The 25,796-nt window shown below is 38.6% G+C and overlaps 1 protein-coding gene across 4 annotated transcripts in view; it reads right to left on the reverse strand.

Annotated features, from left to right (window-relative positions):
• MAMDC2 (MAM domain containing 2) overlaps positions 1–25,796 on the reverse strand; it is a 55,679-nt gene that overhangs the window by 2,353 nt on the left and 27,530 nt on the right. For 2 of the 4 annotated variants that reach the window (XM_059492157.1, XM_059492159.1), the window contains exons 3-11: positions 24,158–24,423; positions 23,346–23,430; positions 22,182–22,319; positions 19,617–19,873; positions 16,854–16,947; positions 14,181–14,327; positions 13,024–13,289; positions 3,474–3,567; positions 1,633–1,785 (exon numbers count right to left, since the gene is read on the reverse strand). In XM_059492157.1, the coding sequence (XP_059348140.1) occupies positions 1,633–1,785; positions 3,474–3,567; positions 13,024–13,289; positions 14,181–14,327; positions 16,854–16,947; positions 19,617–19,873; positions 22,182–22,319; positions 23,346–23,430; positions 24,158–24,423 (1,500 nt within the window). Of the gene's footprint in view, positions 1–1,632; positions 1,786–3,473; positions 3,568–13,023; positions 13,290–14,123; positions 14,328–16,853; positions 16,948–19,616; positions 19,874–22,181; positions 22,320–23,345; positions 23,431–24,157; positions 24,424–25,796 lie in introns of all 4 variants that reach the window. The other 2 variants (XM_059492156.1, XM_059492158.1) reach the window with 1 other exon arrangement.

The raw sequence follows: 25,796 nt of genomic DNA on the forward strand, positions 1-25,796 counted from the left end.
CACAGACTTTCTGCATTTGTGAACTGTAATATTTGAGATACTGTAATAATGGTGTGCTGTAATAACGCTGGGTTTGAATTCATAAAGCCAAGAGATCTAGTCTTTATAAGAAGTTTATAATATGATTCAGTCTTTAGAGAAAAAGGCAAGTTATTTTATTATGCTGTAATATGAGTTTTAAGTTTTGATTTTTAACTGAAGGTACTTCTATGCATAGTGAACAACAAAATATTTGAAATGGATTGCACTAGGTTTGGTACAAACCAGCCTGGGAATTCTCCAATACACTGCATGAATTATGGATCTACAGCTGTAGATAATGTTCCTTTTCACCTTCTCTCTTTACTGCTGCTCACCACCAAACTACAACCTTGCTGGGAGGAGATGTCTTCACTAGGGGCTCGCACAGAAAATAGGACTCTTGAGTACCACAAGGTACTCTCAAGTGTCCACTCGTTGGTGTTGCTGCTCTCAGCATTCTGCCTGTCTAACTGATCCTTGGGAATTCCCACTCCCTCTGAAGGCAATCTCACCCCCACGACTTCTGGTGACAGACAGGCAGGTAAAGGGACAGACCACAAAAAGGGAACACTGGGACTGCATGAAGAGTTCCTGCATTATCTGAGTTCACTGTCTGCTGGCAGAGCGTACATCTTGAAACAGAACAGTTGCTTTATGCAGCAGATGGGATGTGGGGATGCTCCTCAGTCTTCTCACACACTTCAGTTTGCTCCAGCTGGTGATATCTGAGTGATGGAATGAGGGGCATGAATTTGCCTTCCACCAGTTCATGGCCTGAACCCTTAAAACTTGGTTATATCTGTTGAAATATGTAGCCACAGAAAAGAATACAAAGGAAGAATATACTACAGCTGCTGTTACACCAGGAATTGCATTCCGATAGAGGTTGATTCATTGGAATTCTGAGACAGCTGCAGGTACATCTGAGGGTATGCTTTAGGCTATGGTTGGTGGTGATGCAGTTTTCTGTGCCGTCATGCTAATGGGAGTCCTAAATACTTGAACTTGCACTAGTGAGCTTGTGGAGCACATTTTCAAGATAAAGGCTTGTGGGATCTCTTTTATTCTTCATGTTTTCTTCTAAGTTTGAACCCAAAGGGGTTCATACAGAAGAATCCAAACCCCTTGCACAGCTTGCTGTTAAGAAATGAACTAAGAAATAATCATTCACAGACCATGCTTAAAAGGCTCTCAGTTTTAAAGTCAAGCTATCAGCCTCACTTCTCAGACTACTTAATGATCCACGTAAACTGAAAATAGATCTTAAGTCAGTTTCAGGGAATATTCATGTAATCCGGGAGTTTGGAAGGAGCTTTTTCTGTGAGATCTGGAGAGTCATCCTCTTCTTTTATCTCCTAAGGAAAAGGCTACTTTGGGACATGACAATCAAATTATTGACATGGCCTAGAGATAATTCAGATTAAATGTCATATTCTCAAAACCACGCATGAGTTCCCTGTGTAATGGGCTTATTTCGTTTGATTAGTAACTTTTCTGAATAGAAAAGCAAAAGCTTTCTCTATCTTCTGGTTATCATTTAAAATATTTTGTTAATACTTTTTATTAACTGCCAAACTCTGTTCTGAAAGTTCAATGTGGAATTTAACTCACCTACCCCAGTAGTGTGGTCTCCTTTTGGTCCAGTGTAAGAAGTGGGAGTTGGACCCCTCTTCCTGTGCCAGCTACCACGACCTCTCTTCTTCTGGGTGAACACACACTCATCTTTTTCAAAAGTGCATTCTCCAGGAGTGGGCAGCAACAAATCTGTAAGGAGAGGATATAGTTTAAAACTTCAAATACGTTAGACTGATGCATGGAAAGATTACACAAGTAATGTATTGCATTTCCTCACCTGTTGAGACATCAATTACAGCTACCTGGCAATGCTTACAATAGTTACAAGCTTATACAAGCTACCTTCAAACTGTTGTATAAAATTTAATTTAAATGTCTTCACATCTTTGGGGAAATCTGTGCCCTAGTCTAGCTCACTAAGTAGGATTCACTAGTCCTAGGATTCTTTAAAACAGTTTATTAGTCTTCACAATAGTGTTTTGGACTAGATGATCTTATGAGGTCTTTTGGTTTTAATGGTTGGATTCAATGGTCTTAGAGGTCTTTTCTAACCTTAGCAATTCTATGATTCTATAACTGTTATAGAATTACCAGTGTAATTTTCTTCACTGTTTTGGCACCCCAAGCAGGTTAATAAGTCCCAGCACGTATAACATGCATAATAAATGAGCATTGTCAAAGACTGGAGTTTCTGTGAACTGAAATCAATGCCACATTTAGCTGTCCTCTGTTCCTTTGGCACCAGACTCTACTGCAGCCTACAACATACCACAGAGCTGCAATTACTGGAGTATTTTCATTATTTCAATTCTATTAGATCATACCAAAGGTGATATAATTCAGGTGCATGCCAGGAAGCTTCTGTCAGGTAATCCTAATTTGTCATTCAGAAGTAAACATTTTGAGCTGCCTACACCTTTTGAAGAGGAGGAAGCCTTGATACCTCTGGGGCATTTTTCAGGCATTTATTTTGCTGCCATCAGAGACAAGCCATGGCATGACTCTACACCCAGATACCAGTTCTGCAGCTTTGGTTCCTTTTCCAATTACTTAAAAATTACAGCAAGACAACTGTTGGAAATAGTTTGGAAAAATGGCATCTTGTTTTGTACATGTGACTTCTCTCTGTTTTTTAGCCTGAATGCATAAAATCCAATCAAGATAGGTCATTAAAAAGCTATTAGGGTCATTGCAAAGGCATGACTTTATTCCAAAGAGGAATGGGATTATAGATTGTGCCTGCCTCATGAGAACTTTTTTAAAAAATCAGGATACAATTGTTGTATTGTCAAACCTCACAAAGCCACAAAAGGGGAAGTTTGGTGAGTTCAGAGAGGTTGGCCTGTGCATGTCAGAGGGTAAAATTTTGCTGAAAACCATTCAGTTTCTCTCACTACAGTGGGAGTCTTGGACTGCTTTTCTATGTCTTTATCAAAGAACTGCAGCTCAGGTGAGGCTGTGCCTTGACCTTGCACAACTATATTTCTTGCCTAAAAAAAAAATTACGCTGTGTTTTGAAAAACACAGGGTTCATTCCTGGCTTCTTAAGGACCATTTGAAAACTACTTTTCACTCAGTTGAACTGTGAGTTTATTTTAATGCCGTCAAAGGACCTTTCACCTATATGCAACTGCTCTGGAGTCACTGAAATTGATTAGGAGTTAGCTGGTACCCCTGTGAGCAAAAACTGGTCCTTGCTGGATGTTTGCTACTTTGTAAAAATAGGATTTATGCAATACTTATTGGGGAAAAAAAAAAGAAAATACAAGAAACACAACAGGATGAAGTCAGCTGTAGGACAGGCTTGGAAAATGAAGGTATATGAACTCTTCTCAAAAGGATAGCAGCTGTTGGATGACAAATACACATGGTCTTACCAGCAGCCTGGCAGCTTCCCAGGCTCAATGATACATCATCCAGTGCCACAAGTCCACAGTCCCAGAAGCTTTTACACCAGCTAACAAAGACAACCTGTGATACAGGAAGGAAGTGTCATGTATAAAACCTGGCACTGTTAAGAGTCTGAAATGTTAAGTGTTTTTTCCAAAAGCACAGATAATTTTAAAATCTACAGAACAGGAATAATGGATGCACTTTGCCTTGGCACATCCTGCCAATGACTGAAATGTCAATTCTAGTGGGGACTAAATGTATGTTTTCAATGTAAAGAAAATATTTTCTCACTTTTGTAGGCAAATTATGTATATCTCTATGTAATTCCCACTTTATTAGAGTATTTTTGTCTTTGAGAAAACATGACTCACTGAGGCTGTGTTTTTTTCTTGCCCAACACCCAACATGAACAGCTCAAATATCTTCAGCTATCTTATCCTGAAACTAGGAGGTTTTATCCCTGGAAAAATAAATTTAAAGGAGTAATGTGGAGTGATGGACAAAAAAGGCTGTGGCAAAATGCAAAGAATAATAGAGAGGAACTCAAACTACTGCACACAATTGGATTTTTCATAAATGACTCAGTGCCATGACATTGTAACAGAGGAGACTTGAAATGTTATGCATGATTCACAGTGCTCATCTGAGTTTGTGGAGGTTAATAAAAACATCCAAGATCATTGATTTGAGTAAACATTAATTCTGCCATGGAAAATACAAGTCACTCATGAGATAGTAAAATAAAATGTAAAGAAACTCTAAGACTCTCAGTTGCCCCTCTGCCAAAATTGACACAGATTTCTTTGAATTACAGTAGACACATTAGGATTTATTTTATGAAAACACTGCTGGTGGTTTTCTTGTCCTAACTACACCAAACCATCTGTCTGACCACTGGGGTTATGACCATAATTTAGGAGGAGTTTTTCAAAACAATTCCTTTGTGTTGAGCAGATGGATTACTGTCACTTCTAACTGTTTAATCTTCTGGACAACACCTCAGTTGCATATTTGAGGTTAAATGCTGACTGACAAATTTCACATGGGTACAAAATGGCATTCAAAAGTTGTTAGAGCATTATTTAGTACGTTCTCTTCTAGTAGCCTCGGTAACACTTTCAGTATGGTACTTACATAGTATTTTGCCAGTTTGTTTTGCTATGTAGTATTTATTGACTCATTTGCTTATGATAACAGGAACTACACCAAAAACTTGGAAGGGCTTATGCATTATGCTGCCCAGGGAGGAGCAATTTTTGAAAATCTTCAATTCAGTGCTCCCAAGCCTGATTATTATTGATTATCTGTCTTGTAAACTACCACTGGTATGGAGTTAAGGAGTGCCCCTGCACAGAATGCAAAACTGCTCAGCATATGGTGGCCTAAACCTCACACCTTTTTTTGTTCTTTTCTTCCCACTGTGGAACTGTATCTTAGCCTCAAGGTTGAACAGGACAAAAATTTTTTCATACTTTATAAATTCATTGTCAGGACACAGGGGCAATCCCTTAAAAACAGTAGCATCTCTTGGAAAAAGCATAAAATAAGCATAAATAAGATACTGACATTGGGTGAATATCATTGGCCAAAATTTTAATAAATGTATTCTGGTGAACATTTGTAATGAACTAAAGACATATTATAGCCCTAAATCCATGAATCTTCAGAAAACCACGCATGTAAGAGTGAAGTCAGTCCCCATTTGTGAAATAACATTTCCACACTGTGGAGTCATGTTTTAAGCGATGCTTTAGTACTGACCTCATTGGGAGCAGGATAAAGTTCTTTATTCTTAGATTGCAGTAATTTGTTCCATACAAGGTATGTAACTACCCATTGGGTCCTGGAGAAAGCCCTCCATTTAAAAAGCATCGCAACTATAACTGTGGTCTCTCAAAGACCATTGAACCAGTAATCTTTGTACAACTAAAGGATTGATCTGATTCAGTGACTTGTTCAGCTTTGCCATCTGTAGCTTAAGCTTCACTAGTTTTCCACTTGATTTTTGTGGTGTTGAGGGACGCACTGCCATGGGCAAACTCCGTAATTTCAGGGATGAAATTACAAAGTCTTCTACTTGGGAGCGTGTACTTGTGAGTGCAGAGTTTTCAGTACTGGCTATAGCAAATCTACTGAAATTGTTACAGTCCCCTCATTTTATTTTGTTGTTACATTCTTGATTTAATTTTAAGCAATGGACTAGAACATTTTTATTCACAGGTCAAATTTATTCACTCTTCTTCTGTTTTAAATATACTTTTCTGTCATAAAGCAAAATATTTGAGTATTTGAACTTTACCTACCAAAACTGTATCAACTTGGATTTACAAAACTACTCATTTTCACACTAAGTCAGATCTCTGAATCCTTCCTGCAGTCTCAATAGAACTAATCTCAAGTTGCTTTGCATTTGTTCTTGTTTTGAATTAAAATATTTGCTTGGTCAATTTTTCCAAAATAAAATCTTATGACTTTATCTCATGCCTTGGAGAAGACAATAGGGGATTCTTTGTGCTGAGCTTTTTTTGTCATAAAGAATGGCAGATGAACAACATACTGATTGTTTCAAGCTAGGTAACAGAGATTCCTGGACTCTCATACTATTTTGGATGCTAAATTAAAAACACTATCCAGTGAAGAGTGTTGTTACCCGTGTTACGAAAAATAAAACATATCTCTCATGTTTCTTTTTGTTCCAATAACAGGACAGGGCTAGGGAGTCAGTTTCCTTCCAAACCATTGCCCCAGCTTAGAAGCTGGTTTGTTTATCTTGCAGTGCCTAATCAATGGTCCTGGCCTTCAGTCTCAAAATACCAATAATCCTTTGTTAGCACTTATCCTGGATGATATGAGATATGAGCAATGCCAGATGAAAACGGCCGGTTGAGCAAGCTTCTGCTAAGACACCACATTGGGCTGTGCTGCAGATACTGGGTGAGGTAGAAGGGACTTCTCATCTTTAGCACTCAGCAACTCTACAAGGAATTAAAACTCACACACTTATAAAGTTAATCTGCTTTTAGAGGAGAAGAAATAGAAGGACATGCAGTAAGGTACCTTCAGTGTAGTGGGAAGCTTGCCATAGAAGGTTTAGTGGGAGCTGGACTGAGAACGGGAGAAAAGAAGATGCCTATATGTTCCCTTGGATCCCTGTATGTTCTGTGTGTTTTCTTTCCTCCTTGTTTATCCCAGAACGTATACATCTTGCTCAATTAGAGAGCCAGATCAGCCAAACAGAAGAAAAATATGCAAATAGTCCAAACTGGTGACTTAAAAGCAAGCTATGCCTCTGCAGCAAGGTAATTTACTTTTTCTGTCCTAATGAATATTCCTAGTTTAAATGACACACTGTAAATCTGTGTAGACACAAAAGTCAGTCTGCCACTTAGACACATTCAAAGTTCAATTTCCTAAAGAAGAACAGTTATAGTGGAGTCTGACATGGTTTTTTTTCTGAGAAGCTACTGTTTTAACTTCTTCACAGTGACACAAGTATTACAAAATAAAAAAATAATTTGAACACTAGAAACAAAAGTGTGACCTGACAGGAATAAGCAGTCAAGATGTTTTCACACAAGATAGGGAGCCTGACTTTTCAGTCAGTTATGCAAATAAAGAGCTTACATATAAGCATGTAAGCCAAGGACTGACCACACAGGGGATGGGAAAACCATTTTGACTGTCTCAGGGATTTTCAATACAGATGTTTTAAGTGTAGACCAAATTACTCATAGCTAGTAATTAAATTACTCTAGCTTAAATAAAACTAGATTTTAAGTGGCTTGTATTTCTTTGGCCTAAACAGCCAGAAACGCATTTATCAAGAATTCAAGTAAGCCAAAATTAGAACATCTGCAAGCTTCTGTCATTTAAAACAGATTGATTTAAAATGGCACTTGCCAGGCAAGTTCAGTTTCTTGCCATGTAAATACAATGAGCTTGTATTGGAAAAATAATGTAATATGAAAGCTTCTACATAAATAATTGGATAACATTGGTAATAAGCTTGTGACAGTTGAACAAGTATTTTTGAAAACCTTTCTTGTCCAAGGGCAGAAACAAACAATGAAAGAGAAACATAAAGCTAACAAAATAACCTAGTGCCACAGGCTGTTTATCCTACATCTCCTCTTGCTGGATTGCACAGTAGAGAACACTGCCTGCATACAAATATACACAGGACACTGATATTCTCATCTGTCCCTGACCACCCTCACAGATTTCCACAAATCTACTGTAAGGGCTCTATCCTCATTCCCATTAAACAGTTTCCTGACCATTCAAGATTGGAGATTCCAAAAGGAGATGTGTAATATTTCATGCAACATATCACCTTGCTTAGCAACTAAGAAGATGCAAGCCATTTAGGCACTGCTTCCTAACCTAAGTAACTTTTTTCAGTTTCCAGTACGCTGTTTCCATAACCACATATTAAGCACCACAGGAACTGAGGTTCCCACTTAACAGCACTATCCTGCTGTTGCCAAACTAACTCTACCATTCTTATTTTAGGCATTTCTGGTGACTGTCCTTCAAGAAGTTTTTAATTTTAAAAGGTAAGGGAAGGAATGACAGTACTGTTCTATAAGACTGCAGCTAATTCCAGCCTCTTTAGGGTGCATACCTTATTGTGGGAAGACCAATAAAGGTTTTGTTGGAACAGGAACAGGAACAGGAGGAGGAGGAGGAGGAGGAGGAGGAGGAGGAGGAGGAGGAGGAGGAGGAGGAGGAGGAGGAGGATGTCTGCCTTCCTTCAGTTGGCACCTGACTGGAGAACTGTGTTTTTTACACTAGTGACTTGATCACAGAGATCTAGGGGTTTTTTTATCCAAGATTAGTTTAGTCATTTACCTGTGACTTGGGTGGACAAGCAGGAAACACAGATTTCTTGCCAGCAAAGAGAAATAAATGCAAGAATAATTTAACATTGAGCATCACCATGGTGATGATGTGAGAAGAAAGGTCCAAAGATACTCAGATCAAGTACCAGGAAGGAAGCAGGGTGATAACAGATATTTAGGGAAAACAGTACAAGAAACAAACCAGCACTAAAGCTTTTATATTATGTCTGACCCAAAAAAAGCTGAAGAACTTACTGAACTGGAGGTCACAACTGGACCACTGTGGTTACAGTCACTGTGAGGTCCATTTTCCGTTATTTTTTAAAATATATGTCTACTATTGGCCTCCACAGCATCTTGCAGGAAAGTTTCTCACTATTGTTCTGAGAAAGTCTTCTCTTCTCTTTGTTTTAAAACATGTAAATATTCAAGTGCAACACAGAGTCACTTGATTTTCCTTTCTCACAATTGCAACTAAAATTACTTGCGGAGGATAAGAGAAAGCAAGCAGATAAACTCAAGTAAAGAGAGTGAGGAAAAAACCATCGAAGAGCAATAAGAGAATACTTAAGCAATGAAAAAACAAAAATGCAGCCACAGCTAGATAGGGTAGTAGGATAGACTGTTATGCCAATTACCTTTCTGAGGATTTGATTTTGAACTCTTTGGAAGGTTCAAGCACTGTTTTACCAGGTAATATTGCAAAAGCTTCCATGATGGATAAAAACCACAAGATGTTTGCTTTCAAAAACCTGAGCTTCAGAATGGTAACCCAAATCTAGCAAAAATGAGCAGATTTGATAAAAGCAGATCCAACTGAACTCAAACCTTCATTTTAATCTAGGTATTTGGACTTCGTTGTGAAGTTGCATAAGAAAAATATTTTTCCACGCTGGTGTTTACCCACATGTTTACACACATGCACACAAAATATTAAAATGTAGATTCTTGCTTCACAGTTCATGTGAGCTTCTCAAGGATGCAAATGACATGACAAATTTTCTTCCAGTTAGCTCCTACATTTTCCTGACATGTATTGGCATGGAAGATCAATTTCAGTACATTCTATCAACTGAAAATAATCTATATAATTCAGATTTAGGTTTTCATGCTGCCCCTAAAGAGGCTTATACAATAAACCATGAAGGATTTAAGTGATGTCAAAAAACATTAGAATTTTTTTTGTATTTCTTTCTTCTCACACTGATTCCCTGGGTACATTATAAATCAATATAATGAGACAGTGCTGCAAGTACAAATTAGGAAATCAGGATTTTAAATTCCCTGCCTTTTCACTAGCATTATCAGCATGTGTATTTACAGTATGTGCACACACACACCTATATATAAATATAAATATATATGCACACAAACACACATATATGTATGTAGGTATAGACATTTATGACTTGCTTAGCTGAATCATACCTGCCTAGCCTTTAAAACATTTTATTTTCAAAATGTCATATTAAAGCCAGCTGGCCAGCTTCATATTTCCTGCTCACAGAACTCAAGCCATCAACTTGTGCCAGACTGCAGTTATATAATTCAAAAAGAACTTGCAAAAGCCATTACAGAAACCAAGAACTGAAAATCTGCATCTTTTTATTGTCCTGGTGCAAACAAATATGCTATCAAAATTAAAATGTATCAAATGGATTTCATATATTTTTCAAAGCTTTGGGAGTAGTATTTGTAGAAGAAAAAAGATGAAGGATGTGAGTAATTGGTTATTTTATAGCAATTGTTTTCTGGCTGAAAAAATAATTTTGACCTTCAGGACACATTATCGTTGACTTGACCGGCTGTTAAGGAAGAGCTAGGAGACTCTTTACTGTTTCCACATGGGCTGACTTGATCCAAAAGTGGCTCCTGGTAACCAAGAAGATGCTCAGCCAAACTACTGTACAACTTCTTACCATCCAAGTCTACATATGATACATCTCAGGAAAAAATAAAATAGGCTCATCAGTCACTACATCTGTATTAGAGGAAAGGTGGCAGTCCTATCTTATTTTGAGACCACCTCTCTCCACTGAAAGACTGTTTTTCACTTGTCTATAACATTGCCAAGACACAATGATCTCAGCTCAGATTTTCCATGCTAGGTCCTTGGTACAGCCTTATTTTGGAAGATTTAATTCAAAACAGTTCCATCATTTCCGAGAACAAGGCTAGGAAAAAGGGCTTATTTTGCCCCTATTAAACAAAAAAATTCTGTGAAAAGCTTGAGCACTCCAAGGCTTTGGAGTAGAAGCAGAAAAGTGTCAAGAGTCTGAACTTTATGGCAGTGCTATCTTTTCTGTCAAGTCATTAGTTTTTGAGAAACTAAAATTTGTAAAAAATGGGACAAGCAGGGCAAACAGAATGGAACATGAATAATATTACAGGGAAAAAAAAATTGGATTGTCCAGAGATGAGAGTAAGATGAGGACTGTGGTGGGGGGCAGAGGGGGGGTTCATTGCCTATGGGACAGGTTAGATAAAACAAAGATGCCTCGGTGAAGATGCAAGAGACATAAGGACAGATTGCAGGAGACAGGACAAACGAGGTCAAGCTTCTGTCATGTCTCTCAGCACTGTCTCCCTCCAGAGACAGAAGCGTAGTCCCTAACTTGCTCGTTCCTACCACTCCTTTCTACCAGCCAAAACTGGTGCACCTCCACAGCTGCCCCACACTGAAATGTGTAGCGTGGTTTTTGCCAGCTATTTCACCACCAGGCTGACACATCTTCACAGAAAACTAATCTGAGTGTTTACACAGTACCACACAGTAATACTTTGTTTCCTTCTGTTGCCTTGGAAAAGAAGAAACAAACAAAATAAAGCATGAAAAGACTTTTAAAAGTATTAAGGCTGAAGAGCTGGACATGAGATTGCAAGGAAAAGTCAGAATCAAATTCACTGTGCAACTGCATTTGAGCCTACTTCTAAATATTATGAGCAGACAGCCTGTAACTACACCAGGTTTTCACCCTCTGCCTTAAGCAGACATGCTTAAACTTTGGCAATATTTGTATTTTTTATGTTACCTTCTCATCTGTAATACACCTTGATGTACTTTTCCATTTAATATGTTTCAGAACTTCACCCATTTTGTTCTGTTTATCTAAGGAAAACCTTATGAACTTAACCCCCTGTCAAATACAGTTATTTAGCTAAGGGGTGCCTAAATTATGGTTTACTGAACACATGCTGACTTATGTAAAGCCCAGTAAATCTCCCAATATTTTGTGATATTTGAGGAATGCCTCCTCAACAGAAACCTTTTGCAACTTGTTTCCATGGGAAGGAAGACTTTCACAAGACCTGAAGCATCCAGAGAAGTTTTTTAAGAATTGACAGAGGCCAATAAACCATTCTGCAAAACATAGTTTTTCTCCCCCTCCTACACATCTCCATACTCAGAAGCAGGGAGGCAAGCTTCCTCACAACTGTTTTACATATCCTGACTTCTAGGAAAACAAAAATTGTTCTTCACAAATTCATGCTGGAAAAGATTTTCCATGTATATGTCTGATGCTAAAAACCTGCCACCTCCATGACTGTCAACCAGTTCTAACAGTCATGCTCAGATGTCACCACTACTCATGCAGTTGATTATGCTACTAAACCCTTCCAGAAGTAATAAAGAAATACCTAAACAGGAGATGACAAAAGTAAATTATAAGCTTGTAATTTTAACTTCTCTACAAGTATCTTGGGATGATACTATGAGAAAATTTTCTATTATGCACTTGCTGGGCACTAATAAAATTCTTTTTTTACTCTCTAACACTTGAAAGGGAATTACAAGTTCTGTTATGTTTTATGGATAAAGCACATAAAAAACCCATTGAAACTTTAAGATATCAGGTGTCTGACATAAAACACTTCCCCACAACTAGGACTGAAATTTTAAATGGAAATTTGCCTGTAAACACAGTTAGGCAGCTGGTTTTTGACCTTTTATGGTCAGTAACTGCTGTTATTTCAAAAACTAATTTTTAGTGGAGAAAATATTTATGTTTGTCTTTAATTTAGGAATACTGAGAGTTGCAAGACAAGTTTTCATTCAAATGTTCAACATATTGTCACACTCTGGTCAACATGTAGTGATCCATCTGGTTCTCTGTAGATGACTCACTGGTAGTGAAAATCTGTTACAGAAATCAGGATAAATACAGAAGTAGCACTTACAGAAATCTGTGTAAAAGTCAGTCTTTGAAAAAAGAGGGGAGATAAGGAATTACAATGGCTTAAGGACTTACTCAGGAGGTGATGTCAAGTACCAATGTGTTATTAATGTGCTGAGATAATGTAATGACCTCTCCAAGGAGACATTGCTAATTCTTCAAGTCCATTGCTCTCATTTACACTGACTTCTAGTTTCATACTGTAACCCAGCAGTTGAGTTTAGGGAAGGAACAGATCCCCATTTTGACCAGAACTTACCAGTACTTTTTAGATTAATTAAAATCTGCAACTGAGTGCAACGATAATATGACTCACATAGGAAACAAACGAAAATGAGAGGATGTGGAGCATGCTGAGAAACTAAGACTCAAATGGCTTTTGGTAGAACTCCTCTGGTGAAATCTCCAGCTAATTCACTTTGCAGGTATAGCTCACTTAGGATTAATCCTATAACAAAGAACTCTGAGAAGGCAAGGAAAATCTCCTCTCAGAATTTGGAAAATTTGAAGAGTCTTACCTTGCAAGGCATAGGCTTTTTGAAGGAGATTTCAGCTTGAGTCCAAACTCCCTTTGGAGAGTCCAAGACAGACCAGATTTTCTCTTGAACAACATGATTCTCCTCAAAAATATAAACTGCAAGAGTGCCACTCATCTTGAAAAACCCATATAAGGCATAATAAAAACGCAGACAAAACTGCAGGTTTCCTGGCAGGGTCGGGCCATACAGACGTCCAATGTACCCAGGCTGTGATGTAAACTTTGTGTTTGCCAACAAATAATAGCCTGCAAGACAGCATAATTATTGTATTTAATATGGTATTAATACAGCTGATTTGCTATTAAAGCAGCTTCTGTTATTGCATCAGACTTGGGTTATAAAAACAGTTCCAACTGGCAAGAAATAGATTATCACACTCTGACAGGAAATAACCATTTTTTTCCAAAAGCATCCTGTCTGCTTCTAGCTAAACTAGCACATGGGTAAGTTACCAGAAATAAACACTTATCAAATTTATACTGAAAAATTCCCTGGGTTGCTGGCCTCACTGGAAAACTAGTGAGGGTTTTCAAGGTTACCACTGTGAGACAAAAAAAAAAAGGAGGGGGGGGTACAAGGCCTATTATTCGCTGCACCAAGTATAAAGAACTGAGACCTTAGCGCATATGATTAATAACCATGAATACTCTATTTAAAGAGATGTCTGAATTTCAGAATTTATTAACAGTCTTTTCATCATGTGGTTTCACTACACAATATTTATGTTCTCCCTTAAAAAAGCCAACTATTCTAAGCCTAGAAAACCTAAATGACCACTTCTGCTCTCTAAAAAAAAATGCATTAACCTATTATTACATTTACATCCATATTTTTTTGGATTCATCCCTCCAGCAACTAGAGAGCAGTACAGTGAAGATACTCTGATTTGTGGTCTTGCCTGACTATTCAATAGGTGACCTTCCTCCTCTACACATGGGGAAGCACAGCCAGAGCTCCAGACAGGACCAAGCTGTGAGTGCTGATCTTTAATGGCAGAGAGTTGCACTGAGACAAGCTAATCATTGTGGCAGTGATATGACTTAACAGAGTGAGCAATGATACAATAGGTTAACCTTAACCTTTTATACAACTTATATATAGTTTGACTCTTCTAGGAGAAAGCAGTTTTGATTCACCGAATCCAGTAGTGTGATCTCCTGCTCTATACACATTGCGCTTCACTTTCACTCTGCTCCATCCTGGGCCATCTTTATGATCTTGGTAGAAATTACACAGATCTTCCTCAAAATTGCAGCCTGCATTGACAGGATTGAAAGGAGCTCCTAAAAGAAAGATGCATATGTTCTGTTAGGATGAGTACAGTGTGATAAATATAGGTTTGATGCAGAAGGATGCCAAAGCATACTTTGCTTCATCTTGCTTTTCTTTACCGACGATAAGCATGTGCAAAGATGTTACACATATAGTGCACAGCCATGATGAAATCAAACTATCAAATTTCAATTGCAAGTTGGTCTTATCTTCTTATACTTTTTGCTGGAGCCAGGAGAAACCTTGCTTCATAGTCCCCCTAAAACACAAATGAGCTCCAGATACTAAGATCAGATTATTCCTCCAGGATAGGTAATTCACAAAGACATTCAGACCATTTGTTTTTATCTGCTCCTTCATTCAAAAGATTATTCGGAAAAAATGAGTGCGTCCATGTGCCTGTGTGTGCACTGAACATCAACATTTAGTATTTTTTTAAAGAGCATTTATTAAAAATCTTTTGTATAGTTAGGTGTGTGCATGTGCATGCTCGAAGTAGATAAGCAAAACTGTTTTTAGTTCCTGTACCACCTCATGGCAACTTTGCTCTGGAGCTCGCCTCACACAGTGCTAATACTGCAGAGAAAAAAGCTGAACCATTTATAGTAAAGTTGATTAAAAGCAAAGCTAAGACCTGCCCAGCCCTGCAGATGGCTCTCTCTAGACCTGCAGTATGGAATTCATGGGTCAGAACTTGCCTCAGTCTGAAAAAATACTATATGGGCCATGCTAGTAAGTAAAACATTTCTACTTCTTCAAAGGCCTCACCATAGGTGAGGTGAAGGTGCTTATAGAAGGTGCTTGGGGAAGGAGAGGCAGAACCCAAAGCTATCCTGCAAATTTTGGCTTTGCCAGGAGCCCAGACACAGGACATTGTGTACATCTCTCTACAGCAGCACATATGACCTTTCTTCATGGAGACGAAGAGAGCTTTTACACCAGTGGCAGGTACACAGGCTATCAGCTTTAGGAGAACAAAAATTGTGGCTTTGGAGTGATGCCTGAGGTCTTTTGAGTCTCAGATAGGCCAAATCTAGGCCCTCCTATGTGTCTTAACTCTTCCTGCAGCCATGGCCTCTCACCTCTGCTTTCCTAGTTAAAGAAAAGGCAGGTGGAGCACTTCCATGTGACATTAAACCCATGTTCTGACTCAGCCTTTGCTGAGGAAGTACTCTGGTACCTTTTCCTCCATTTGGCTAACATCAAGACTTTTGTTGAACAAAACTTCTAGGAAAAAATAAACATTTTTAACATTTCTACTCAGAAGAACTGAAGATGACAATAATTGATAAGTCTGAAGGATCAAACAGTATATGTTGTATATGTTGTATGTAAAAGAGTATAAAGCAAATAATTTACTTTCATTTCTCAAACAAAAATACCAAAACTACCACAAAACAAACCTTCAAAATCAAAGTTAGTAGGTGGAGTTCTAGTTGAACCTATCATATTCAGAACAGATTCTGATCCATTCAGATTAGATCTGAACTTCAACCATTGAGGCAGAAAATGCTATAAAATTTATCCCATTTCTCAACAGATATTAGTTGTCCGAAAATTAAAATGGAGAAAACAGATAAGCAGCTCCAACCCTGTGAAAACTGCAAGCATAACTTAGGATTTTTGTTCCAAAATAAAGCAAATACCAAAAAGTTATTGAGGAGATAATGAAACAATGGATTTACCCAGCCATGAGTTGTGGATTAGTAATGATTAATGTATCTGGCATCTGCCTGCTTCAGCAGTGATACTTCAGCAGTGGAGGCAGAGCTAGCAGATACTCTGAGATAAAAAGGGGATAAAACAGCCCTTTTTTCATTGATCACTTTAGAGAATTTGCCAAAAAATTCAAACTTCTGACCAAAGGAAAAGATGGCATCTACTTTTGACTATCTTTTAGTGCCAGAGTAAAATGCCAGCAACCAGCTACTTAAGAGGCTGCATTCACAAATGCCAATGTCCTTTGTGCCAAGTGCCTCTACATCAGAGGTCACAGGGATTCAGGTGGTGTCTGTTGCTGGGAAAACCTAACAAATACTCGACGGACACGCCCTGCCTGAGATGAGTAATATCTCCTGGAGGAGTGAAGACAGGGAGGCAAAGCTCATGTTTTTGCTCTGTAGAACACCTCAGGGCATGTGGCATGAAGAATGCCTACACTGGCATTAATGAGAAGCCCAGGGCAGTTTCTTCCTCATACCATCACACCTGGGAAAATCCACCCTCTCCTTCTGTGACAAGCCTGCAAGTGGTAATTTCTTAAAACCGGTAGTGATGCAAATACAGCACTCAGTCCAGCACTCCAGCTGCAGAACCCTGAGGCAAGGTCTTTGGGAAGGAAGCATTAAGAATTGATTTCCAAAAAAATGAATGGCACAGGTGTTATCTGCTGTTATGTCTTCTGAAGGAAGAGGAGCCCAGTGGTGCTGGTCAGTTGAGAAGGTAGCACCAAAACTGCAAATACTGACAGACAGTTCTGAGGGGCAAGGCAGAGGGAGGAAACAAGGGAGATAAATAGCAGCAAGAGCTCATCATACCTGTCTGATTGCTGCAGTAAACCGGAGAGAAAGAAATGTCATCAAGGGCAACATAACCTCCCTTGGCGCTATTGAAAGCCACTTCAAATATTACCTAGAAATTATAATAAGTTGTTATTTGTCTGCCATACACTCAGCAATAATTTTGGTACACATCTTTGAAATACAGAATTCTGACTGAATGTCCCAGACAGACTCCAACACATCTCATATAGTGCTGAAAGTGTTGGGACTGATTAAATTATATCACTTATTAGGGATATAAATCAGAGCCTAACCTTAGGTGTAGATCATTGCTCACTCCAGGTCAAGGAAACACCAAAAGGAATATAGCTCTTCTGCTTTATGAAGCACCACTTTTAAAGATGCAGTAAGGCTTCTGCCACTGTATTATACAAAACCACTATTCACAATCATTAGCCTGTACTGACTAAACCTCCAGTTTTATCTAGAATCTGTCTGGATCAAGAGCTAAAAACCCCCTGTGTTCATTACTTTGCTATTAATATATTGAATTTTAGAGTTTTCTGTAAATATCCTCAGATATTGAAACCCATGACTTGGCATTAGCTGTCAGGGAAGATTTCCTGTACAGAATTTATTTAAGAACCAGAAAAGCTATTGCTGTGTTTTGTTTACCACAAAGATCAAACAATGTATTGTATTTAGTCATTCCCAGGGAAAATAATTTCCTCAAGTAAGTGGAGGACCATCTATAACTCTTGAGGAAGTGTCTTAAAATTTCTCTTAAGTATCAAAGGTCTGAGATACAGGAAAACTTTGAGAGCCAGCCCCAGGGACAAAGCAAGGAAATAAGGACAAAAGCTTTCAGAGTGAGATTCGTTTCAGTGAAAGCAATGCCTGTGATGTTTTGCAGACTAGGAGAGGTAGTGAAAGAATCCTGAGCAATCTTCTTTAGCTAGATGAAACAAAGAAGAACACCCTCTCGAAGCAACCAAAGAATTTATGTGTTAAGGTTTAATATTATTTCTATTAAATTATCTCTGTGCTAAATTACATAGAAATTTCTTGAGCAGATTAAAGGCCTGTGTAGCCCAGTGCCTTTTTTCCAGCAGAGAGCACCTACAGGTGCTCCGAAGACAATCACAGGCTTTCAGTTCTTCTTCCCTTACATTATATTCCTGATGAATTCTTCCTTTCCCATTAATTTTTCTGATCAGTTTTTTAACTGATCTTAGTAATGGTATCTAGGTATGTTGTGGAAGTGAGTTCTGTGGTTGAATCACATATGAAAAGACCCCTCTGTTCACTTTATTTTAAAACTGTTACATGGTAACTAAGAACTTGGAACACCAATGTAAATTTTGAGAAACAGGGAACAGTTAATATTTTCTCTAATCCTTCATGGCTCTTAAGAACCTCTAACATATTCTACTTCCATCTTTTTTTATAAGGGCTGAAAACTGTTACTTCATTGATGTAACTTCTCCATACTTTTCATTATCTGCATCTCCCTCTTGGACAATATTTTTTAATCTTTTTAAAATCTTCTTAAATTTTTTTTTTAACTGAGAGAGCTGAAGTTGCATACCCTGCTGAACACAAGGTTTCCCTGTGCATTTACCCAGTGGTACAACATCCTGTGTTTTGCTATTTATTCCCATATGGATAGTTTCCAACATTCTGGATGGATTTTTGAATGCTGCCAGGAAATGAGAGGATATTTTCACAAACTCAACAACAGTATTGCCAAGCTCTAAGTGATCATTAATTAATTTCCATCGATAGCACTAGGACTGATTTTCCCTTTTTTAAACATGAATTTAGTTTATATTAAGTGAATCAGTAATTCACTTACCATTCTGTATTATGAAGCCTTCTGAGAGCTGCCTTCCTTTCCCGTGAAGATTTGAATGGATTATCACTGACTTTATGTAGAGTGCAAAAGGCCTACATAATATCTCATGAAAATTAGCTTTACCCCTAGTAATTTCTGGAAGTCTACAGGGTTATGGTGAATTAGCAAATAACTTAGGTAGAATTAAAGCAAGTAGAATTTATCTGTAATCCATGTATTAGAAGTATGTATGTATATAGAGAGTATATGTTTGTATATATATATAAAAATTACATATATATGTGTAAAATACACATATATGTAAGTATATGTGTATGTATATAATATACATGCACTGTTTATTTCTGTCTTTTAAGTTTGGGGTACTTTTTAGAAAACACTAGGGAATAAAATATTCAATTTTTTTCTGATACTCTTGACAGTCATTGTAATAACCATCAAGAGCTGTCTTTCACATTTAAGGGCTACTGTACAAAGGACCCAAGTTTGGACTTTCTCTCATGAACTGCAGGATCTAATTAAGGTGGAGAATAGACCTCAAGTATTTTTAAAAATTTTTCTTCTGCAGTATTTTTCTTATGCATTATTTTATGATATTCAGCATCCTCAAAAATGAATCAGAGAGTCATAGAAACAGGGAACGGAGAGAACCTTGATATTATTCAGCAGCTAAAAAACTTCCCATCATTGAGACTCTACAACCTCCCAAGATACTCTGATCAAGCACTAAACCCCCTGGCTTCAAAATCAAGCATGACTATGGAAAGTGATCTCTCCTTGACCTTTATGCAAAGGGTAAAGGATATCACAGATCACCAACATCTTTACGGCTGTCTTTCAGATGCTGCATGGTGCCTGCTGTGTTCCTGGCTTGGCCTGAGCTGGCACTCATGTCTGAGGCAATCTGGAAGTTGCAGCTGGACCGAGCAGGAAGGTTGCTTTACCTCCATGGGATACGGCGCATTGAAGTCGACTTCTGCCAACGCCCAGTCTGCATTCAGTGCACCGTCTGTTTTCCAGATCTCTTCATAAAAGCCACTCATGTCTCTCAGGTAAACAGTAAAAATAATGCTGCTTTCCAGCTTAAGCTGATAATAAAAAGATAAGCAGCCAGATACTGGGGCTGTGGTCCTTGGTGAGATTAGCTGGGCCACTTCCTGAAAGTGTTTGACATACACAGAGTCCACGTACATGTAGTGACCTAGAAGCAGAGAAACATTTGGCATAAGACACTCTTTAAAGAACACCACGTACAAGAAGTATCAGCAGATGACAAAGGACTAGACATATATATCTATGAGCAACATGGTTGCTTCCTAGAAAATTTTAGTGCTTCTAAAAGTTTTTTTCCTCTCTTTTCCTCCTATGTACAACCCAAAATTGTTTGGCTAAGATACTACTTGGCAAAATAGTCAGTCCCAGCTCTTTCTTTTCTTAAGTCTTTATTATTATTAGAAATAATATATTTATCTATATTTGAAATGTAATAAACTCTAAATTTTGGAAGCCATTCATAAATGGAAAAATGTGCAACAACCGTGTTATCTCCCTTGGTGTAGTATTTCGTCTCTCTTAAGTGCAACTTCGGCTGAAGCAATTCAAGTAAATGAACAAGATTGTAAGCCATGTGTTTTCTCATCTTCTACAAAGCAGTTCATTTAATATATCAAATTATTGTCAAATAGCTTTTAGTCTTTAAGATATCCACTTAGTGTATCTAGAATTTGGTTTATAAAAATGTCTTATTTTTACTGCATAGACTGGACTTTTTATGTAAAATCCTTAAAGAAGATTTTTGGGAGATGTTAATCAACAGAAAAATGCATTACATTTGAGGAGAGTATCTCCCCATCATTAATACGAGCCAATATGACCTGAAGGATTTTCTAAGGGTACAGCTTCTAATATTTTGATTTCGGGAGTGCTATCTCAATTTAAGCAGGAAACATCCATGTTCACAAACATGCTGTGCATTGCAGTTTTTCTTCTTCTGCACTCCCAGAAGCACAGCATCAAACAGTATTTGATGAACAAAAAATGGCTCCTCACAAGTAGAAGGCCTGGAGAAGACAGAAGTGTCAGACTGGAGGGGTACTTCAGCACGAGCACTGCAAACTGTGCTGTTCAGTTTGAGTGGCACCACGACATCAATTGGCACACAGCACTCTCAGACCTTCAGAGGTCACTTCTCGCTTCACTCAGGTGGAAAGCGCTGCTTGGCCGTGGGTCTCCTCCAGACTGCCCACTGCCAGGGAGTGGTGACTTCAGCCATACTTGCCTGCAAGGTTCTCAGCTTCACTTTTGTTCTGCAGCTCTAGCACATCTCATAGTTTAGCTACAATCTCCCTGGATGATGCAGCTTCGCAGCCCAATTCTTGCAAAAAGAAGGCTCTTCTGTGACTTTAGGCCTCTTGAAGTCTTCTCAGTAAATGCTCAGCAGTGAGGGTTTGGTGTGAAACAGAAATGCTGTGGCTACAAGAAAACATCCCTCCCAGTTGGGAGCATTTCCTGTCACAGTACATATTTAATAGGCTGATCCACTGTCTGATGTTGAAGTTGTGGTGAGTTTAAACTTCAATCAGAATTTTACAGGCATTTTAGTGCCAGGGGGTGACAAAGACTTGGAGAGACACTCTGAACTCAACTCACACAATTGTGAAGTAAATAAAAAGGCACGGCGGCATGAGTTAAGGAAAGAGGATCAACCCCGCTTTTCATGAGATGTGACTCCTTGCACTGCCACAAGCATCAGGCAGACATCAAGCAAGACACACAGTGTGCAGCACCAGCCCCACGTCCTGACCATCACCTGCTGTGGTACCTTGTGCAAAGGTGAAGTTATCTCACAGCCTTCCTCACAGCTGTGTAAAAATCTCTTCCCCAAGCAAGGTGTTACAGGATAAGCATTTCATACCAGGCAAGTGCAAAAATTCCAATAATTTTTCCCAGCATTATGTCTCTGAGGGGTTGGTCTAACAGTACCACATTTGACTGAAAGAAACAAGACTTCTAAACTGTACAGTTTCACCCAAGATTCTCCAAGCATGTTTTAATACCTTAGTTTTCCTACTCAATTTTCTCAATAGTCATTGAAATGAAAACCCCTGCCAGATGTACAGAGCAGCAGTACAAGAATCTAAAATTTACTGCAGTCCATACATATAGACCAGCAGTACAAGAATCTAAAATTTACTGCAGTCCATACACAGAAAGTTGAGTTTTCCAGCTCTCACATCCAAAATTCTACTCTTGTCTTTGAGTATTTTTGAATCCTAGCAAAGAGTGTAACAACCTTTTTATAAAGCTTACAGGCAATTTTGTCTGAACTTCTGCAAAATCCCCCAACCTCTTTCTAATCCCCCCTTTTTCCCACAAATCACTCTTACCATCCCCACCCCAACCCCACAATGGAAACAACTCACATAATAATAACTCGCAGTATGAGAGTCATACATGAATCACACACTCAGATTTTTCCACTATATTTCTGCTCTACATTTGTTGCTTACCCAGTGCACTGTTAAGTGTGTGGTCTTTGGGCAGGATAGACTGAGAATTCCGAATGTTCCCTCCACCAACAAACCAGTTGACGTTAGGATTCCAGCGGTTCACATAGCCACAAAGATGATTTTCTTCAAAGTCACATTCTGCAATTGCAGACACCACCAGCTGAGTGCACATATTTTCATCACAGAAATAGGAACAGCAAATTGCTAAGCACTGGCCTCACTTCACATATGGCAGAGCAGATAATGCCTGTATTTATAAAACTGGACACAGCATTTGAGAGCTCATAATAAACAGAAGCAAGCCTATCCAAATTTTTTGATGATTTTTTGATAAAATTTTCATTTCCATCCTCTTTGAACCAATCTGTATTTTCACCATTTGTCAGGATAGGACTGCTGTAATTTAGAACCAAACAAAGCAGATTTAAATACACCACCTCCTTGTAGTAAATAGTCAAAGCAGAACTTTCCCTTGTAAATCAGAGATGGCCAGAAGAAAAGCAGGATAATATTTTATAACAGTAATGCAACTGCTTTGTCTCCTTCACAGAGCCAAAGAATTGTGACAACTTGGTTGGACTTCACCAGAGCTCTCGAGAAATGTAAAGATCTCCCAGCCTCCTAGACACTGGAATTCTTGAACTTCATTAGCAGTTTTTAGCAAATATCATGAGGAAATGGTAGTAAGTGTAAATATATATATATCAGCACAGTTTTTTGTCTGTAGCCTCAAGATGATACTTGTAAGGAAGCCATGAGCAGGCAGAGAGCAGAAATAGTCATGCAGCTGTTATGCCTAATATTTGAAGCAGTGCAAACATTTTAAAATATAACTGTTGTTCCTGCTTGAACAATAAATAGATTTGGAATTACACTGTTGTATATAATATGCATATATGTATATATATCTGTGTGTGTGTGCATGTGTGTGTGCGTGTGTATTTGTGTATATATATATCACAGAGATAGGAGAAAAAACCCCACTTACTAGTTTGTGCACTCTTAGTTTAAAAATTATCTGTATTGAATATGGCAGTGTACTTTTCAATTAGGAAAAAGCCATTGTCTGTTTTTTAAAGCCAGATCTTCCATCCAGTTTTAAAACTGCCAACAAGGCATTCTCTTCCATGCAGAGAATATGAGGGTTGAGAGAAGAGTACTTACCAATACAATATCCAGAAGTTATTTTGATTTCAAAAACTGCTATACTGGTGGATTTATCTCGTCCCATTTCACCTTCCAGTACCAGCTGCACAATATAAACCAAACCGTCAATTTTAGAATTTCATTAGTAACTTGAATATTTAAACAGGATAAACAAGAGAACAAATTAAATGTTTCTTGGGGAACCATCATCCTCTTACAGTCAGGTGTGCTTTTGCTGAGAGAGCTTGGCAGAAGGCATTAAAGATGGAGCTCGTGTTCCTCTTTAACCACAGAAGACATGCTGAAGGACAATGAGACAAGGTAAAAAATTCCCACACTTCATTTAAGAGTATGGAATTCTATATTCCTCAGCTGTGGTTATGCAAGACATTATTGGGAATGATGCAACATGATGGTTTCTGGGTAGAAATACTCTTCTGTCAGCATGTGACTCCTTCCAGAAAGACACAGAGGGCAGGAATAAGTGAGCACAGCTGCAGACAGAGGACCTGGGGGTTCCTGTATCTGCCATTGGCACCAGCAGCTCCTCAGGGATACCAGGAGATGAAGCATCCTCATGGCAGGCCTCGGCTGGCCGTGTGTCCCCAGAGCTGCTCCAGGCAGCTGCTGGTCAGAGCGCTGCCTCGTGCCAGCCCTGCTCATGGGTGCTAGGGACAGAGGGCTCAGCTGACCTGTGCTGCCAGCCTTAGACATGAAAGCCAAGAACAGGGCTCAAAGTCTGCATATATTAAAAAAAGAACTTTGTGCAGCCCAGCATATGCACGAGGCTGCACCAGAAAGCCTGTGGCATCTTCTTTAACTGGGCTTACCTTGTACTTCTTTGTGCTGTTGGTTAAATCTAAGCTAGCTATGAGCCAGCTGTCTGATGGCTCCTTGGCTGACCACAGCAAACGATCAAAACTTTCTCCCTCCTGCCTCAGGTACAGGTTGAGCCTGGCAGGATCAGGTGAGGTGTCTGAAGTTGTTGCTATCTGATAGATCAGTCGGACACAGCTCCATTCCTCGGAGTACAGGTCAGGGCTGGACAGCACTGCTTTCTCACCCTCGTAAGACGTATCCACAGAAATGTAATGTCCTGGGAACAGACACACACCACAATAACAAATGTCAGAGTCTTTGCTTTTGCATCCCTGGAGAGAGTACTTGTTTAGGAAAGAATGGTAGTTCTGGGACTAGGTCAGGAGGTTGAGACTACCACTCCTCTGATAAGTTACTTAACTTTTTGATATCCTGCTATACTCTCCCAAATGTGACTTCATGTGTCTCCCATATTTTTTTAAAACAATTTTTAAATTATGGGAAATTTTGAGACAAGATATTTAATCTGTGTAAAGCAGATTATTATGTAGTACCCTTTGGAACTGATAGCTGTGGATAGACAATTTAATTGACAAGACAATTTGCCCACAGAGAAATATTTTGCAGGAATATTTAGTTGTTTTAAAGATCAAAACTTTTTATTTTCATGTAGGCTTAAAATCAACACATAAAATGAGACATTGCAGCTAAAAACTCCCAAAGCACTTCTGGTTTCAAATAACAAAACTAGAAAGACACTTCTAGTAAAACTGACATGTTCAAGTCTGCTGATTCAAAAAATTACAGAATGTAAAGCAACATTTAAACATACCAGTAGTCCAAGATTATTTTAAAATTATTCCTTGGGACAAAGTCTAAAACAGCCTTCCATATAAAAATAAAAGGGTGCAAAGACAAACTAAAAGTGCATGAGGAGGCAAAAAAAAAGTGGAAAAGAAACAATGTGTAGAAAAATGAGACAACAGCAAATGAATTATAGTGAAGCATATGCATGGTCCTGGAAGCTCTACTAAGATACCAAAACCAAGAGTTAAATGGACTACAAGAGCCACAGAAATCTGAAATGCAATGCCAGAAACAAGTGATACAAAAAATGAAAACTTAAAAATAAATTTTAAAAGCCCAAAACACCACAAAACAAAACAGTAAGACAAACTAGGACACCCAGGTCCAAAATGTTGTCCCACAGATTATCAGGAAAAGGATCCTTCTAACCATTTGTCAATGTACATTAGACAAATCACATTTCTGATACCTAATTCTCATCACTTGCAGCAAGTATGAGTTAAAAGTGCTGTCAGGGCCTGTGTCCAATTAGGCCTTTACCTAGCAGCACATCACTTTCCAGGGAATAAACTTGTTCTTTAATCTCATCTCACTTGACCACAGAGCTTGTCAATTTCCATGCATATGTAAATACTTGAATAACTCAGAAATGTCAGCAGCTACACTGATGTTAAATACATTGCTTATCTTTGAGGCACAAAAATCCCCTCCCAAATCCTGCGTGAACCCTCCCACTCTACCAAGACATGCTGGGGTTGCTTCTCAGAAGCTCCCTTGCTGCTTTTTTTAAAGTATTCTCTCCGAAAGAGAAAAATCATCTGCACAGAGGGTCATCGCCCCATC

The sequence above is a fragment of the Ammospiza nelsoni genome, chromosome Z, assembly GCF_027579445.1.
Source record: "Ammospiza nelsoni isolate bAmmNel1 chromosome Z, bAmmNel1.pri, whole genome shotgun sequence".
NCBI classification, from domain to species: Eukaryota; Metazoa; Chordata; class Aves; order Passeriformes; family Passerellidae; genus Ammospiza; species Ammospiza nelsoni.